At 40.2% G+C, this 18,415-nt stretch overlaps 2 protein-coding genes and 1 long non-coding RNA gene across 4 annotated transcripts; all 3 read right to left on the reverse strand.

Moving 5' to 3' along the window:
• LOC109728631 lies at positions 290 to 3,370 on the reverse strand. 2 transcript variants are annotated; one of them, XR_002221046.1, is made up of 3 exons: positions 955 to 3,370; positions 626 to 773; positions 290 to 474 (listed from the first exon to the last, which is right to left on the reverse strand). XR_002221046.1 is itself a non-coding variant. In XM_020259091.1 (3 exons), the coding sequence occupies exons 1-3, from the start codon at positions 2,925 to 2,927 to the stop codon at positions 318 to 320; spliced, it is 312 nt and encodes a 103-aa protein (XP_020114680.1). In that variant the 5' UTR covers positions 2,928 to 3,370; the 3' UTR covers positions 290 to 317. The 2 variants fall into 2 exon arrangements, 1 of the variants encoding a protein (XP_020114680.1); XM_020259091.1 differs by having other exon boundaries at positions 2,921 to 3,370.
• Positions 4,372 to 6,353, reverse strand: LOC109728632. Its single transcript, XR_002221047.1, has 3 exons — positions 6,008 to 6,353; positions 5,846 to 5,882; positions 4,372 to 5,679 (listed from the first exon to the last, which is right to left on the reverse strand). It is a non-coding gene; the product is annotated as an uncharacterized LOC109728632 (long non-coding RNA).
• Positions 8,919 to 15,874, reverse strand: LOC109728610 (cytochrome b-c1 complex subunit 9-like). Its single transcript, XM_020259065.1, has 3 exons — positions 15,666 to 15,874; positions 15,382 to 15,429; positions 8,919 to 9,251 (listed from the first exon to the last, which is right to left on the reverse strand). The coding sequence occupies exons 1-3, from the start codon at positions 15,756 to 15,758 to the stop codon at positions 9,204 to 9,206; spliced, it is 189 nt and encodes a 62-aa protein (XP_020114654.1). The 5' UTR covers positions 15,759 to 15,874; the 3' UTR covers positions 8,919 to 9,203.

An 18,415-nucleotide genomic window follows, 5' to 3' on the forward strand; every position in this document is an offset into this window, starting at 1 on the left:
GCCAGTAGTTCCAGAATAGCTGAATCCTTCGAAATGAGCTATTGGACTGCTATGAACGGAGTCTGATACGCACCAGAAGCCAACTCTACTCCGTGGCCTCTTCGGAAAACCGGAGTTACTATTCACTTAAGTGAAAACTACTAATCGCGTAACTTCTCCGTTTTAGCTCATTTTCTCCTGAAACTTGACGAGTGCTTATGTAATTAAATTACACACATAAACATCGTCAACAAAGAGTTTAGTTGCACTGTCAAAAAAAATCTCAGTCCTTACAACATAAAATAGAGAATTTTGCAGGGATATATGTATGCAAAATCTCAAAGAAGTTTTGCATAGAGAATACGACATGCCTGAAGCACATTCAGCCAATATGTGACACAAACACCATTTTGTGTGGTTCCGAGAAAATTCAAAGCACTCCATGCTGATGGATTTTGCGGCATTAAAGTTTTGTCGTGATGAAGATATATGTCACTACACATTAAGAAACACAAACAAAAGTTTCAATGAATATGTTGTACTGAAATATAACTCAGACCCACAAATTGGAACTTCTGAAGGGGATCAAATAATTACCTCATTATGACATCTAAAATTTTCTAAAAGAAAAGGTGACCAAAAATACCTGTTTACAAACTGAAATGCACTGAGTATTCTAATTTCGTCGTATGTTGCTTGAGTTCCCAAAATCTTTATAGCATCTGGTGCATGTATACAAATTACGCAATTGTCGTATATCTCGTCCAAATGGTCTATCGTCAGCACATGACAACCTGTCAAAAACTCTTTTTTCAGTAAGGACGATGGGCGCAAATTTCTAAAAACATAGCCTTCAAAATGATAGAGCAAAATGAAAGATACTTGTTGCTTAAAGAAAGAAAAAAAAGGAAAAGAAAATTAATACCAAATTAACAAGGATCACTACTCTACTATGAGTAGACAAAGCTTGTTTACCTTATTCACATAAGATTGTGATCGGCATTTGACGGTAAGCCATTGTAGATGGCCAAAAGGCTAAAACAAATTGAAAGGTAAAGACACAACAAAGATAAGCAGCAGAGATTAGTCCAATTATTACTTAGTTGTAGGATCAAAATGGAGTGCCATTAGTAGTATGGCTCATTTGGTTTCCAATTAATATGGGGTTGCACAACTTTTGCAAGTTATGCCATCCTTCAAACATTAATAGAGACCGTCATCATCACCGGCACCGAGTTCACATAAAGTTTGTTCAAGCAGCATTCAAGTTCTCATCGCCAGTCACTATACTATTGATCAGCACACAAATTATTAGTATCGGAAAGCGACAGGCAACAAAGACCATGCAACTACATGAAATAGAGGTAGCAAAGATTTAGTCACAGGATCGAAATGCAGCGTCATTAGTACAGCTCATTTGGGTCTGATGCAATAGTCAAGCAACAACAGTCAGCACCAACAATGCGCCACGCCTAAATGGAATAATAATCGCTTACAATTCTGCAAGCAACATCAGTTTGTAAAGCAAGCAAGTGTCATAGCATTTATAATTACATCACTGCTCAGTATCAAAACATCAAGCGAGTTAAGAGATGTTCACGATATTAACTCCTTTTCTCTCTGGTGGCAAAGTGTGCAAACTTAGTGATCTAAAGACCCGAAAAGTTACAGGATACATGTACCTAAAGGGGATACAATGAGCTCCAAGAGTTGGTTGCCTAGAAATTGGACCATCCAAAACTCATAGCTCATTTTTTTCTATTCTCACTGCCCCAAAGCCAATAGTAGGCAAAACTGGAGAAGACAGTAGCAGGCAATTTTTTGCAAAAAATCTCTCGAAATTCCCAGCTTCTCTAATTTAGCTCATGTAAGTGCAGAGGCAAGCACAATCATGATATTACATCAATTCCCAGCCTTCTCTACCAATTCTCAGCCTTCTATAATCTTGAGAATATAACTCCAGTGTAAAAAACCTTCAGTGTTTCTCATGACATTTTGTATAAAAACAACTCAGATTTATACAAACTTCAGTGTTCCTTATACAAACCAACCCTCTTTTTGATAAATCGAAACCTAAACACCAAACTAAAACCTAATGTCTACCTCAAAATATTCAATTAGCGAATCTTTGCAATACCACATTACCTATTTTCTTTTACTTTGTTCAATTGATCATACTTTTTAGGGGTAATGCAGCAGAGTTAAGTAAAAACCTGTTTAGAGTCAAGTTCTAAAACAAAACAAGGCTGCAAGCAAACTTCCCAAAAAGTTTGTTGTAAGAAATAAAGGAAAGCATATATGCATTATACACATATATATACATATAAGCAAAAACTCGAGCAGAGCTAAACTTGGAATATCAAAATGCCAAACAGCTCACAGAAAATTCTAGCTCAAAGCCTCAACAGTTTGCAGATTTTGTAGATATGCAAGTAGAGGGTAAAGAAGTTAAAAAATCATGTTGAAAAAGAAGTGCATATTGCCACAGACGTGCAGACCGGCACAAAATCAAACACACCAACATGCAGGAAAAAAAAAGTATAAGAGTAAATATAGGATGACTAAAAAAGGGAGGGGGGAGAGAAATCACGAAGCATCCGAACGCTTGTTTTTACCTATCGATCTGCTGCAACACTCGAAACCACCACAAGGCAAGAACGACAGAGCAACAGTGCTCAAAAACAGGGGGTTCAAAATCAGGGGGAATTAGAAATGGACAGACAAAAAAAACACCAAACTCTTTAGTATCTATAATAACCAGAGAGAGGAAAAGTAAGCAGAGCACAGTGAGAGAGAAGAAATCAGAGTAAGAGTACAGACAGAAAACCATACATAGGAGGGAGAGAGAGTGAGAGAGAGCACGCGAGCGCCATGCCCTATGGGAGGTGGGCTGCGATCGCGGAGGACAACAGAATAGGGAAAAGCATGCCGTTGTATATACCTTGCATTAATGCTCTTTAATCCCTGCTGACCACAAACCATAGGGAGAAGCCACGCCAGACTATACAGCCGAACACGTGCGGCAGAGGAAAAGATGCGGCCCTCACTGCCAACGGCACAACGCCACCCTCCCGTTTGTACGGGAAGTCGGACGAGACAGGCAACACTGGCGAGAGAAGGAGGAGAGGCGCCATACCACATGGCGACACGGCTGCGAAGCGAAGGCGGAGAGGACGAAGGGACAGCGAGGGGGGTAACGCCGCACCGTACGGGAGAAGGCGGTTGCATTCTCGAGGGAGGACGGCGATGGCGTCGCGGCTGCGAAGCAAAGGCGGAGAGGACAAAGGGAGAGTGAGGGGGGTAACGCCACACCGTACGGAAAAGGCAGCTGCATTCCCAAGGGAGGACGGCGACCACCACAGTGAAGGCAGAGGGGCCGAAAAAGTCAGAGCTGGGGGGGGGNGAGAACCAGAACGAGACTAAGACGATATAACGAAAGATTTAAACGGTGCTAAACGAGCGATGACCTTTTCTTAAGATACACAAACGTTCTTAAGACTAAAACGTTTTTTTAACTAAAAGGGGACATCTATTACATACGAAAAACGACGTGTACGTTGAAGGACTCGGAGAAACTTTCGAGATATTTTCTCGTAACGTATGAAAAAGGAGAGTAACAAAAAATAGACGACACTTAACCCTTGGGTGTCCTCCGGAGGGGCCCAAACCCCCCCGGATACCCAGGGTGGAAAAGAATAAACAAAAAGAGAGAGAGAATGTGTGTGAAATATATAAAATAAAAATAAAAAGTGAAATAAATATAAATAAATAAATATTTATGTGATTAAATCTATAAATAAAAAAAGGAAATAAAAATAAATAAGTAAATAAATATTTAGTTATTTTTGAATACTTTTCCGTTGGTCTTGACTCGGGAGGGTCGCAAAGCGTGAGAGGCGGCAGGGCATGCCGCGACGGGGAAGGGGAGATATAAGTTATTATTTAGAGTAAGAAAAAGCATGCCATGCTCTTTTATAGAGCTTCTAAAGAGGCTCAGGAAAATATCTATGTAGCAAAAGGCATATATTATCCACAGGAAAAATTCAGAATTTTCGCAAATTAAGCTTTTTTGCAAACGCCTAAACATTTTCAGCAGTGAGCAAATCGTGGCAAATTTAGAGAGCATTGCAGCCGAAATCAGAGCTAAAGGATAAAAGTTATGATTTAGAATAAAATATGTAAAGCTAGATTAGTAAGGGAGATGTAAATAAAGTACATAAAAAAGTTGTAAATAACAATGTATATATAAAAGGTATGTAAACAAAACATGTGAAAAATTATAAACAAAATATGCAACAAACAAAAAAGCAGGGGGAAAAGGCATAAATAGAGCAAGTAAAATTGGGACCAAACTGAAGATGTAAAATAACTTGGAAATAAAGAGGAGGAGAAAAGGGTGAAAAAGAGGGAAAATATAAGGAAAAATTGTAGGAGAAGAGTATAGCCACGTATTATATTTTATCTTTCGCATTTTTCTTCTTTGTTTATACAAAATCATCACTGCCTCATAATTCCCATGGAGTGCTAATAACAGTAGGAATATTGATGTAAAATAAAGCACAAAAAAACCATAGCCACCAGAGGATACAAACAAAACACATAAAAAGTTGCAAATTAAATTGCAAATAAAGTAAGAAAAATAAAGCATGTAAAAAGAGTAATCAATATATTTTGTAAGCACACAGGAGAAGAAAAAACTTATAGGATAAGAGCATGCCACATATCATACTTTCTATCTTTTTTTTCCCTTGTTTATGCACAATCATCATTACCTCCATCACTCAAATAGAAAAATATGTAAATAAAGTATCTTAAATTTATAAATAAGGCATGTGAAATTAGAGCAAAAACATCATTGGCACATATCTTACTCTCTATCTTTTTTTCCCCTGTTTATGCACAATCATCATTGTCTCCATTACTCAAATAGAAAAATATGTAAATAAAGTATCTTCAATTTATAAATAAGGTATGTGAATTAGAGTGGAAACATCATTGCCTCCACTACCCAAATAGGGTGGCAATAAGAATAGGAAAATTGGTAGGAAACAAACTTTACAAAAAATCAGATTAAGACAAAAGATGTCAATAAACATGCAAATAGCTGTAAGCAAAATATGTAAAAAAAAAGTATGCAAAAATTTGGGAAAAAGGTATGGAGATTAAGCATGTAAAAACCTGCAAATTGATAATGTGAAATTCAGAGAAAAACCATATATCAAACCAACAGGGAAATTAGAAATTTAAGAAGCGCCTATATCTTGGTAGCTCAGGTAAAAATAAGCAAAAAAATAGGAAGGAAAAGGGAGGATGCAAATTCAGTATGGAGAAAGTATGAAAATTCAGTATGGACATTCAGTATGAAAAAAGAAGCAAAAAAATAGAGGAGAAGTCGATGCAAATTCAGTATGGAAAAAAGATGTAAGAAACACTTACAGGCAAAAGCATAGTATAAAAAAATAATGATATTAGTTAAGAAGTTGCATGTATCCAATAGCAAAACATAAGAAGCAGGGAGAAAAATCAATCCAGGGGAGCCATCGTACAGGAAAACAATATGGTGAAATTAAGGAACACCAACAACACAGAGCAATGTGTAAGAAGGTGGAGCCTAGTAAACAAAGGAGGGAATAAAGTACCAGCACCAAAAAGGAGGAAGAGAGGAAGCCACGGGATGCAAAGCTGCTGCCCTGTAATTACCTAGAAAGCAAAAAAAAAAAAAAAAGAAGAAAAAAAAAGGAAAAAAAAAGGGAAAACAGAAAAAGGAACAAAAAAACAAAAATGTCAAGGAAAATTCACACCAATGGCATATGTATAGATAATCAAATAAATGAATAATTAAAGTAAGAAGAAGCAAAAGCTGTACCACGAAAGTGTATTCGGAAGGTATTAATCAGATTTACCTAACAAACACAGGAAAATCAGCAGTTGAATCAGTAGAGTTAAAGGCTAAAAAAAAAAAAAGCTATAGAAGGAAACAGTGCAGAACACCTAAAATCAAGAGATTTTTAAGAAAAAAATACTGGACCTGGGAGTCCAAAGTGCAGAGGGCGCTGAGTTTATCCTGTGAAGAGACAACCGTATTTATAGAACGGGGCCTCGGATGAATACAGGGGAGTGGAGGAGAAGCTCTATGAAATGGCCGTACATACTGAGGTAAGCCTATTTCTCAGAAGCGAGTAGAGAGGGCGAGTAGAGAGGGATGATGGTGGCCAATCCCATCACCACCGCGAAACGCGGGGAGGGCTCCGTTAGGGTTGCCCTTTCAGGCAACAGGACGAGAGAAGGAGGAGAGGCGCCATACCCACGACAGCACGGCTGCGGAGTGAAGGCGGAAAGGACGAAAGGACAGCGAAGGGGGCAACGCCGCGTCGTACGGGAGAAGGCGGATGGGATATCGGAAGGGACAGGTAACAAGGCGAGAGAAGGCGAAGAGTCGTCGGACGGGACAGGCAACAGGGCGAGAGAAGGCGGAGAGTCATCGGACGGGACAGGCAACAGGGCGAGAGAAGGCGGAGAGGCGCCATCACGAAGGCGGAGAGGACGAAAGGACAACGAGAGGGGCAACGCCTCGTCGTACGGGAGAAGGCGGCTGCGTTCCCGAGGGAGGACGGCGATGGCGTCGCGGCTACAAAACGAAAGCGGAGAGGACGGAGGGAGAGCAAGGGGAGTAACGCCGTGCCGGACGGAAAAGGCGGCTGTATTCCCGAGGGAGGACGGCGATGGCGTCGCGGCTACAAAACGAAAGCGGAGAGGACGGAGGGAGAGCAAGGGGAGTAACGCCGTGCCGGACGGAAAAGGCGGCTGTATTCCCGAGGGAGGACGGCGACCACCGTAGCGAAGGGAGGGAGGTCGAAAAAGTCATAGCGATGGGGGGAGGGGGCGCCGCCGTACGGAGGGCGGAGAGTGCGAAACGCGGGGAGGGCTCGAACCCTATCGCCCTTTCATAAGGATTGTCTCTATAACAATCTCTCCTCTAGGAACCTCCACTTCAACATAAGCACTAAGCAAGCCCCCATTTTCAATTGGGATCCCGTACACAGGTGCTCCCAAAGAGAATCGCTGACAGATAATGCGCAGGAAATCTCGGAAACAGATTTCCACAACTACGGCTGCCATGACTCAAGCAAAAAAAACCGCACAAAGTAAACACCCACAGAACAAAATATCTAACCGGATAAATACGGACAAAACTTGACAGAATACCCTCTCCTGTAACACTCAAGAGCACCACAAGGCAAGAACGAAACAGGGGACAAAATACCGGGGAAAGTAGAAGAAAAAGATCGGGGATGCCAAACCGTTCAGTATTTATAGCCAGGTAAAGCAGGAAAGAGAGCGAGAGAGAGCCCGCGAGCGCCACGTCTCACGCGAAGTGGGCTGCGATCGCGTTAAATATAATAATAATAAAATTAATGCATACTGACCACCAACCGTAGGAAGAAGCCACGCCGGGCTGTACCGCCGAGAACGTGCGGTGGAGGAAAAGTCGCCGCCCACACGACCGACGGCACAACGCCACGCCCCAGTCCTATGGGCTGTCGGAAGGGAACAGGCGGACGGGATGGCCGACGAGACAGGCAACAGGGTGGGAGAAGGCGAAGAGTACGGAAGAAGGTAAACGGGACGTCGGACGGGACAGGCAACAGGGCGAGAGAAGGCGGAGAGGACGAAAGGACGACGAGGGGGGCAACGCTGCCCTGTATGGGAGGATGCGACGGTGTTCCCGAGGGAGGACAGCGTTGGCGTCGCCGCTACGAAACGAAAGAGGGGGGGCGCCGCCGTACGGGAGGGCGGAGAGCGCGAAACGCGGGTAGGGCTCGAGCCCTATCGCCGCTACGAAACGGAGGGGGGAAAAAATCGGAAGGGAGGAGGGGGGCGCCGTACGGGAGGGCGGAGAGGGCAAAACGCGGGGAGGGCTCCAACCCTATCGCCCTTTTATAAGCTTATATTGATGGGGATGTCCTCATACATAAAGCAGGTAGGTTGGTGTATCTAGAAGCTTCCGTTGTGGCCTAGGGCATGACACATTCTTTACCTTTTTCACTTGCCGTCTTTCTTCTTTGATGTTCATCTTCCTTTTCTTAATTGTTCTTCAAAGATATTTTGAAAAACTGTGCATGTTGCACATGCATCCCTTGGTGAAAGTTATTGACCGAGCCCCTATTTTTTTCTCCGGATTTTTTAATATCTTCTCCAAAATAGTTTTGAAGATTTACAAGAAATTGAGCAATCGACATCAAAATATAGTACAATATATGAATAATCAGTACAACGTTTTGACAAGTAGTACAATATTTTGTTCTAACTTGTGCAAGACTCTATTCAATAGTGCGATATGTGATTCTTCGCTCTGACTTCACACTTATATGCAAGACTTCACACTTATATGCAACTATACGGACTATATTTTAGCTCATTTTGTTATTTGATTAATTTTATTGGCGGTGCGAATGTACCTAGCGTTCCTGCCATAAACCAAATTTGCCAGCGCGTCTAAGCCAGAGTATATGAGTGCAGTTTTTAGTTCATTTTTTTTATTCGATTAATTTTGTTGGTGGCGCGAACGTACCTACTGTTCCCACCGTAAACCAAATTTGCCAGCACAATTAAGCCAACTGAGTGATCAGGGAATGTATTCCTACTGAACAAATACATATCGCTGTAACAATAGCAAATGCCAATTACAATTACAAGCAACAATCAGCCTATCTTTGTAACTCGCACTGGGAAAAAAGTTTCAACTTACATCATCAGCCTTTTAACAGTAAAAAAAGATAATAAAATTATCAGCTAGTTCACTAGTAAGGCATTGACTACTGAAACTACCGGACCAGAAGACCATCTTCTTGTTCCTACATGAAAGGTTTTTGATAAAATACCTTCAATCATCTTATCTTATCCAACAATATAACTATCTTACTGCCGAGTATTATGTCGAATTAAATGTTACAACCCAAATGATAGAAGAAATCTTGAAAATTATTTTGCTCAAGATACAAACAAGATTGCATAAGATCAGAGCATGCCGACACTTCAACCATTAAATTAAATGTTCAAGCAAGACACTGGGAAAAAAAAAAAAAAAGAGGTCTGCTGACTCAAAAGCCATTTTCGTTTCTCCTATTTTGGTTTCTAAGTACTTATTACACCAAAAAAAAGAGCTTGAGAAACACTTTTTAAACTCAAATTCACTGCACCATGTGCTAAAAGATTGATCAGCATCATTCAGGCTGCCTTTGCCCCAACACTGGAATATCTTCATACCTTTTCTGCAAATATAAACCAAACAATTAAAAAAACAAATACTGGGAATCTCTTCAGGCAAAAATAGATAAAAAAAGAAAATAAAATTACCTTTCAACACACCCTGCCCCCCAAAACCAAAAAACAAAAAAAGAAAAAAAAATGATATCGTTTATGTTCTGTTTGGATAGAGTGAACATGATAGAGAACAGGAGAAAATAAGAAGAGTAAAGGAAAAGAAAATGTCACTCTTGTGATTTTCGGACTTGTACAAAAGAAGAGAAAATGAGTTTTGATAGGGTTACTTTCTCTTCTTACAAAAAGAAGAGAAAATGTGTTCTGATAGGGTTACTTTCTTTTCTCTCTCTTCTTCTTCGAAAGTAGAGAAGTAAAAAGAAAAGGTAAATTGCATTGTTACCCCCTGAAATTTTGGCGGAGTTTCACTTTACCCCCTAAATTTCAAAAATAGACATCTAACACCCTAAACTTTAATATTTCATTCATATTACCTCTTCAGCCAGTTTCTGGTTAACGGAGTTTAACGGAAAATGATGAAAGTAGCTAACTAGGTTAGATTTTGGCATAAAATCTATCACCAAAACCCTCTCTTTTTCCTCCAAACTCTTTTTTCCTCCAATTCTCTCTTCTCCAATGTTCTTCTCCTCCAACTGTCTCCCAAAGCTCTTCTTCTCCTCCAACTCGAGTTAAAGGAGGAGAAGAGCTTTGGAAGAGATGATGAACTTTGAAGAAGAGAGTTGGAGTAGAGAGTTTTGGAGAACTTAGGAGGAGAGAGAATTGGAGAAAAAGAGTTTGGAGGAACAAGAGGGTTTTGGCAATAGATTTCCAGCCAAAATCTAACCTATTTAGCTACTGTCATTTCCCGTCAAGCTCCATTAATCGGAAACTGACGGAAGAGATAACATGAATGAAATATTAGAGTTTAGAATGTTAGATGTCCATTTTAAAAGTTTGGGGGGCAAAGTGAAACACTGCCAAAAGTTCAACAGGTGTACAATTTACCCAAAAAAAAGTGACTGTTTCGGGCGAGCGAAAAAAAAGTGACAATTCCGAGTGAGCGCTTATTTTCTTTTCTCTTGGTTTCTCTTCCTTTCTCCTATTCTAAATGAGAGAAAATTATTCACTCATAACTTCTCTTTTTTCCATCTCTCCTTTTGTCTACTTCAGAACTAAGCATTCAGGAGTTCGCAACTAGCATCATAATAGCATCATGACAGAAGAACTCTTAGTTGTAGAATTCTCTAGGATGCTCAGACAACTATTAAGCTACAAAATATTCCAAACTATCAACTCAGAAAGAACTCAATATGATCAATAGCTATGAATTGATAGAACATATTATAGATTACTGAGTCAGGAAATAAAGCATCAAAATAATTTGTTCAGAATATCTAAGAACAACATTTACAGGGAGGTCCTACAATCAGAATGATGTATTTTCAGATCATAATATGATTTAGGGGATGTTTGTTTCCTGGTAAAACTGAGCCGGAAATTATTTTAGGCTTGGAAAACAATTTCCGAGTGTTTGGTTGCTTCATAAAATAGTTTGTGTGAAAGACCTCTACGGCTTTTGTGGAAAAAACCACTTTCATTTTCCACTCTAAAAGATTGGAAAACGAAACAAAAGAGGGGAAAAAATGCGGTGCAGGCTCGGAGTACTCATGCGGTCCCCAAGTGCACACGAGGCATCGTGGACCATGTGAGGTGTAGCTCAGTTTCTCATAGAACCAAGCAAACATTATATATATATAATATATAATATAACATTAATATATATATGATGTAAAATATTGAATATCTACATAATATAATATAATATACTGTAGTACAATCATATATGCATAACGCATTAATGTAAAACATATAATTAATATAGTTAAGTAAAATTTTAAAATATTTTTTTAATATAATAAAATAATGAAAGGGAAAAAAAGTTTTTTCCCCTCCAAACCAAACAAGTGTTGTATGAAATATATATTTCTTTTACAACAAACGAAACATCAGAAAACATAAAACCTTTTTTCCACTGAAAACTCTTTTCCATGAAAAACTATTTTTCACATTTTTACGTAGAACTAAACAAGCCCCTATAAATATATAGGTCAAATAATATGTACACCTTATAACAAAGTACAGGAATAGCAACGTATCAAACTTTGTCCACATCGTTTGTGTATTCCATGCATGAATTGCCCATGCCACCTATGACACCCTAATTGTCTCACATCGAATGGGCAAGGAATTGTGAGTGGAAATATAAAGACCAAGGAATTTTAATACTAATAACTGGATTTAAGTATTTTAATTTAGTGGTTTGAACCCAACGAGTTATTAATACTACGGGGCTATGTCGTTATATTTGGTATACGATCCAGTTTGCCAACCGAAAGTGTGCGATATGTCTCATATCGTCTGGTGATCTTGGATTAGGGAATGGGACCAGACGAGAATGTCAGGGTCCAAACGAGAGGGAGTCTATGATGCCCCAATAATGCCATCTCAGATGGCCAAGGAATTGTGAATGAAAGTATAAAAACTAAGAAACTAATACTAAACATTGGGTTTAAACATTTTGGGGCAAAGCCCAACGAGTTATTAGTGTTATTAGGCTGAATCGTTACACTGCCAGTGCTAACCTATGCCGTGTGCTGTACCGTCATGTGGCATAGGATCATGCCAAATGACATAGAGAAAACATGTCATTTCAGGAATTTTTGGGTTCTTTTTGAGTATTTTGAGATGAAAAGGTTATATAATGGCTTTTTGAACACGTAAATCTTATAAATTTACTAATTTTTTGGACCAAATAGTGGGTCCCATTGCATAATTAGATTAAGTTGTGGTGAAAAACACAAATTGGAAGATTGCTCCCAATGTCTTTTATCATTTTTGGTCTAGTGATCGTAGTGTCTTCCTTTTTTTCAATTGTGACTAAATTTATCCTTCTTGAGTGCACTTTTATATCATGTTGAAAGGGTCTTGAGTTATTAAGATGTCTACAACTAGCGGCGACAATATACGGTAAAAACATAAAACAACCGAACCAAGCCTATTCATGTTATTTGATTGAGTTGAATTGGAAATCAGGTTTAATTCAGTTTCGAACTTAGAAATAAAAAATCAGTTCATTTTATGAACTGAGAAACTAATTAAACCAAAAAAAAGAAACAAACAAAGGACTAATATGCAATTTTCATAGGGTAGAGCAGTAAGGTGCAAAAGTCTTCATACATAAACATAGAATCCAATCTAAGCCTAACCCTAACCCTAACTAAGCCGTTGCACATCCCTATCCTTCCCCCTTTTCATCCTCCATTGCGTATGTGAGTGGATCAAGCAATGAGATCCGCTCAAGGCCGAATGACCTGAGCGGTGTGATGAGATTCAGCAGTCGGCTTTGCAATGGAGTAACGAGATCTTCTTGAAATCGAGCCATTTGAGGAGGTGGAACGAAACCCTAAATGTTGGCAAAATGTTCACCGCCAAACTCCTCTCTTCCCTTGCAGTTTTGTCCCATCCAACCAAAATTCACATAGATAGTATCAGATCATGCCTTTACTTGCATGTGTGATCTCTTCTTCGCTATATCTTTTCCTTTAGCTCCTCAATCCGATCAAACCAACTGATGGAACCGAGATTTGTCAGTTCGAATCGATTCGTTTTTCTAGAGTTCAGTCCAATTCAGTTCTGGAATAGTCAAAATCAAAAAATTCGTTTCGATTCAATAAATAAGTGAACCAGCCGAACCGACTGAATGCTCTCCATGCCGTGCCGCTGGCATGGTGGCCCATGCCATGCCATCGGCACGACAATCTTGGATTCCATGGCAACGACCACGAATTAGAAAGGCTCATATGTTGTTGATGCTGCATAGACTTGGAGACTAAATGAGTGATTATATACAGTATATTTTCATCAAAGAGCTATAAACCACTAATATGACCAGAAAAGTGTAGTAGGTTTGTTTCATTAACAAGAAGATGGCTTCAAAGCTCCACACACTATTTTTGACCTCAAAAAAATCCTTCTCTAATATCAGATACATTCATTTTGCACAAGAGAATATACAATTCCAACAGATGACCATGGGTCCTCATGGCTTTAACAAGATGGATTAATTTTATGTTTACAGACATATTTCTAAAGGCAATCTTGTTCATAAAAAATAAAAAAAAACCCTTGTGGTATAGCACATTGACAATTTACTACCCAACAGCTCAAAATGCAACACAATGGCCCCTATGGTAATTTCGTAAGGAACTATCTTCAAAATACCTTAAAAGGTGAGCGTGCGATAATCACGTCTCCTTTCAAATTGTAATTATATCGGAATTCCTTCATTTCTAGCTCTACCAATTTGCAGCATAAATTGTGCAGTTAGCCACACTTTTTAGTTGCACTATAGCAACTAGTCCTAATTGGAAAGCTAAAAATATAATCGTAGGCGCACAAAATGCAACACTTTGAACCATAGGGTGACAAAATTGCAAATGGGCTAATAACAAATTTTTTTTTTTTTTGAAGTCCAACTGCAGCCCAACCACCACCCAAAGCTAAAGAAAGAAAAAGACAAAGACAAGCAGGATAATTGTATGCATGTTCACATGTCATTAAGAAGTTACTAACTCTTACAATGAGAACTTATGCCTATGAGCTACAGCATAAGATACCTACCTAAATTTTTTTGCAATGGTAGAGAAGTTGCCAATATTAAACAAGAAGAACTGAAGAAGTAGCTTCATCTATTTAACCATATAAGGTATCCACTGGATAGCAATCAATTGCCTTCATGGTAAGACAACCTTATGCATACTCCTGGATGCCATATATTGTGCTATGTGCCCTACATATGGGCATCTACTCCACTGAAAGAATATTACCAAGTCTCCATCGAAGACCATAATCTGAGGTATACATACTTGTGCCGAAACAACATTCTACTCCAGACCATAGCAAAGAAACATTATTGCAAACCAAAAGCATCACTGATTAATCAGAAGACTACCCTCCTATCAACGTGACTCACATATTTCTTACAATATCAAGTGTTAAGCAGTCCCTACAAATTAACAACTGTCCCTTGAAGGCCATTACCCACTTCATGTCCCACTGAATTGTAGTCTTGACAGGGTGAATTTACAGATATTCCTATCCCTCAGAATCTTTGCATAAAGCGGCTACTCTTAAGACTCAGAATTGTGGGGATGCAAGTCAAGACTCAAGCATCACATAAGATTTCTAGAATCATATCAAGCCATGACCCCTAGCTTATAATACGCCAACCGGCCCAACCCTGTTAATACTATCTGCCTTTCATGAAGAATACCCAGCCACAATAGATAGAAATCAGCATCCATATAACTACAATTAACAAATAAAGTCTAATCTTACTATGCAATGCTGAAATCTCAGGATTGCAGCCTACAGAAGAAAGATAACCTGTACTCAGGGATATCAGAATAAAAAAGGGGCATACAAAGGCACAATTTAATTTGACAATACCCCCTAAGGCATCATTCTTCTCTTTAGATGATTCCTACATACAGAGGGAGAAGTCCTCTTTAAGTTATACGAGCATAAACTGCGACTGCAAAGGAAATTATTCTATGCAATAACCATTTCTGCAGCTTTCGTGGTAGGTCTCTCTGTTACTTGATTTTTCTTTGATCAGACATTTTGTGCTAGCTCAGAAAGGTGCCTAGATTGTTGGGAAAAGGATAAGCCAAACAGCTCCCTACTTAACACTAGTCTAACGGGCAAAAGTCATCGGGCAACTACAAGCGCAACTCAAACATGAAAATTCCGCAATGAAACTGCAGGCTTCTTGTGATGTGGTGTGCCGGGCAGACATGAAAACAGGCGTTTCTTGTAATAATTCAAAAAAAAAAAAAGACCTTCCCTAATTGCGAAATAAAATCTAGATCCGATGAACAAAAAAAACCTATTTGTTGTCACTCGGCCGTAAAAAATGGCATTTGATAGAAGAAATCATGCATCTCCAGGAGACATCAAACAAAGTTGGACACTAGGTTATGATTCATCTCTCCAAGCTATTATTCTTTTCTTTGAGGGGGAAAAAAAAAAAAAAAAAAAAAAAAAAAAAGAGACCGGGGGACAAAGTTAAGAGAAGAATACCCCAACATTGACGTGCTCCCATAGCTTGTGAACTCCGTAATCCACTACCTGCAATCAACAATCAGATCAGGAGACGCAAATCATCCAAGAAAAGAAGAGGAAAAGAAAAAAAGAGAGGGGACGAATCTGATCAGATCAGACGACAGATTAATGGATAAGGTCAACGATCTCATCATCATCCCACTTTGGATGTGATGGACCGGGATCCATTTGATCGAAACCCTAGCAGATTCATTGGAGATCGTCGATAATATGAACGAGGGATGGATGGGTGGGGATCGAACCCGCTCTCCGGCGAAGGCGCCGGCGACGACGAAGGTCACGTAGACGGAGTTGCGGCGCATGACGACGCGGTAGAGCGCATCCCACAGCCCCATTGCTTTCCGATTTTTTTTTCTTTTTTTCTTTTGGACGATCGCCTCGACGTTCCCTGCTGTCTCTCTCTCCGCCGCCCGCGGCTTCCCTGGACCAAAAGGCGCTTCTCCGTAGGAATGTCAGGAGCGACGGATGCCCAAAATTTTAGTTCACTAAAATAGTATATAATTATTATAATTTTGAATATGAATATTAAAAAGAAAAATTCATTCCTGTGTGAATTTTATTCTTACCCGACTCAAATCCAAGCTAGGTTGATTTTATGTTATGGAATATATATGAATGATCGAATTTATATTTGAATACATATTCAAATATTTGAATTTTAATATAATATATTTTGAAATATGGTAAAAAATTAATTAATTCAAGTTTGGATTTGAAAAATTCGCCCCAATCCATTCAGTTGATATCCTTACTTCTCTGTTTCCCAAGCCCTCCTGCCTCAACCGTTGCTACTAGTATTATTTACTAGTACTATAAGGGCGGCTCGTTTCAGCTCAATAGAATAGGATTAATAGATTAGGTTCGGAAAAAATATATGTGAAACGACATTTACTAATTTAGAGAAGTATAACATACCTCAACTGCTACTATTGATATTATTTAGTCAGGGCGGCTCGTTTCCCATCCAATAGAATATGATTGATAGATTAGGTTCGAAAAAAATATATGTGAAATGACATTTACTAATCTAGAGAAGTATTACATACCTCAACTGCTACTATTGGTACCTCCTGCCTCAATCGCTGCTACTGGTATTATTTGGTAGTACTGCACGGACGGCTCGTTTTAGATCAATAGAATAGGATTAAGAGATTAGGTTCAAAAAATATATATGTGAGAGAGAAAGAGAGAGAGAGAGAGAGAGAGAGTAGGGCTGCTGTGCTCTTAGGAGCACGGAGGCTTCCGTGCTCCTGAGTCGTTTTCGATGATGGAATTTTCAAATCGACGATCGGCTCCGTTAGACTTGATCTAGGATATTTGAAGTTTCTAGAAAATAAATTTTGCGATTTTTTGATATCATTTATCTAGTGATCGAAAGGATTCAAAATCAATAATTTTTAATGGTTGATATCTGCCGTTTTCAAGTTTAACGGTGTAGAAGTATTCAAATCAGATGAAATTTTGCTACAAAATTCTTTATACTATCTACATTAAGATCAATATTTCTGATCGAAAATTTTAGTGCTATATCACCACTTTTTATAGGATTTTTATTTTCAGCCGTTAAAAATTATTGATTTTGAATCCTTTCGATTGTTAGGTAAATGATATCGAAAAATCGCAAAAATTATTTTCTAGAATCTCAGAATACTGATTCAAGTCAAACGGAGCCGATCGTCGATTCGGAAATTCCATCATCGAAAATGGCTTCAGGAGCACAGAGGCCCCGTGGCTCCTGAGACGCAAGCAGCCCTACTCTCTCTCTCTCTCTCTCTTCCTCTCTCTCGTCTCTCTCTTCTATGTATATATATTATATTTATAATAGATATACTATTATATATTATATAATCTTTGGTGATATATTAAATTGAGTATCTAAACGTGGTTACGTGTCGCAGTATTCTCCTTATCACAGCGGCCGGGGGCGACATGGCGGGTGCGAATATGATGGCAGGCACGGCGGCGCCGTGAGCAGGTTGCACACTAGCGCGCGACATGGCAGGGCCCCTAGGCGTCTCTCTTTTCTCTTCTCGCGCGCCGCACTGGGAGAGGGTCACGGACACATGGTAGGGCCCCCCTCCCCCGGCGGCTCTCTCTTCCCCCTCTTTCCTCTTCCCCAACCCACCCGGCTCCTTCCTCTCTCTCTCTCTCTCTCGCGTGTGCGAGGGGCGCGAGCCGGCGCCAAGCGCAGGTCGCGCGCACATGGCAAAGCGCCCCCCTGCTCTCTCTCTCTCCTCCCGGTTCTCTCTTTCCCCCCTTTCTCTCTCTCCCTCTTTTCCTCTCCCTCCCCCATGGCTCTCTCTCTATCTTTCTCCACCTCTCTTCCTCTCCCCACCTCCCCCGGCTCCCCCTCTCTCTCTCTCTTTCTCTCGCGCCAATGATAGCGGCGTGAGCGGGCGCTAGGCGGCCCACACCCCCCCTCTCTCTCCCTCTCTTTTCCTTTCATCCCTTCCCTCCTCCCCCCCACTCCAGACGAGCAGATCTTCCCGCTAGGCCAACGTACCATTACCGACTTCTAAGCACCTAGTGCGAGCCACCAGCCCTACGAGTGATCCATGGCACGCTTCACACCTAGCAATGCTGAAGTGCTACTGCCAACACACTCTCCCGGCTGAGCCACATCCATACTCTACGAGTACTTACACTCGAGCGTCGTACGTCTCTATAGCGTTCCACACAAAGTCCAGCATTAGGCAATCTTGCCTATGCACACCGGCCACACAAGCACGACTCACCCACCTCAATTCGAGGTACCACTAGACCCACGTGCCCGCACTTGGCCACTAACCAACTGTTCTCTCAACAGTGATTCCACTTTCACTATTCGATCTACCGGAGCAACATCCGAAATTCTCAGGCTCTCAAGAGATCCTCAAGTACCATGGCTCAACTCTCGCAATCAACTCTTCACATTGCTTCGAGAGTCGGTCCGCCAATTCCATCTCTACCACGAGTCCCATTCCTTATCCACAGACCGTGACTAGCAATTCGC

The sequence above is a fragment of the Ananas comosus genome, linkage group 24 (genome assembly GCF_001540865.1).
Source record: "Ananas comosus cultivar F153 linkage group 24, ASM154086v1, whole genome shotgun sequence".
NCBI classification, from domain to species: Eukaryota; Viridiplantae; Streptophyta; class Magnoliopsida; order Poales; family Bromeliaceae; genus Ananas; species Ananas comosus.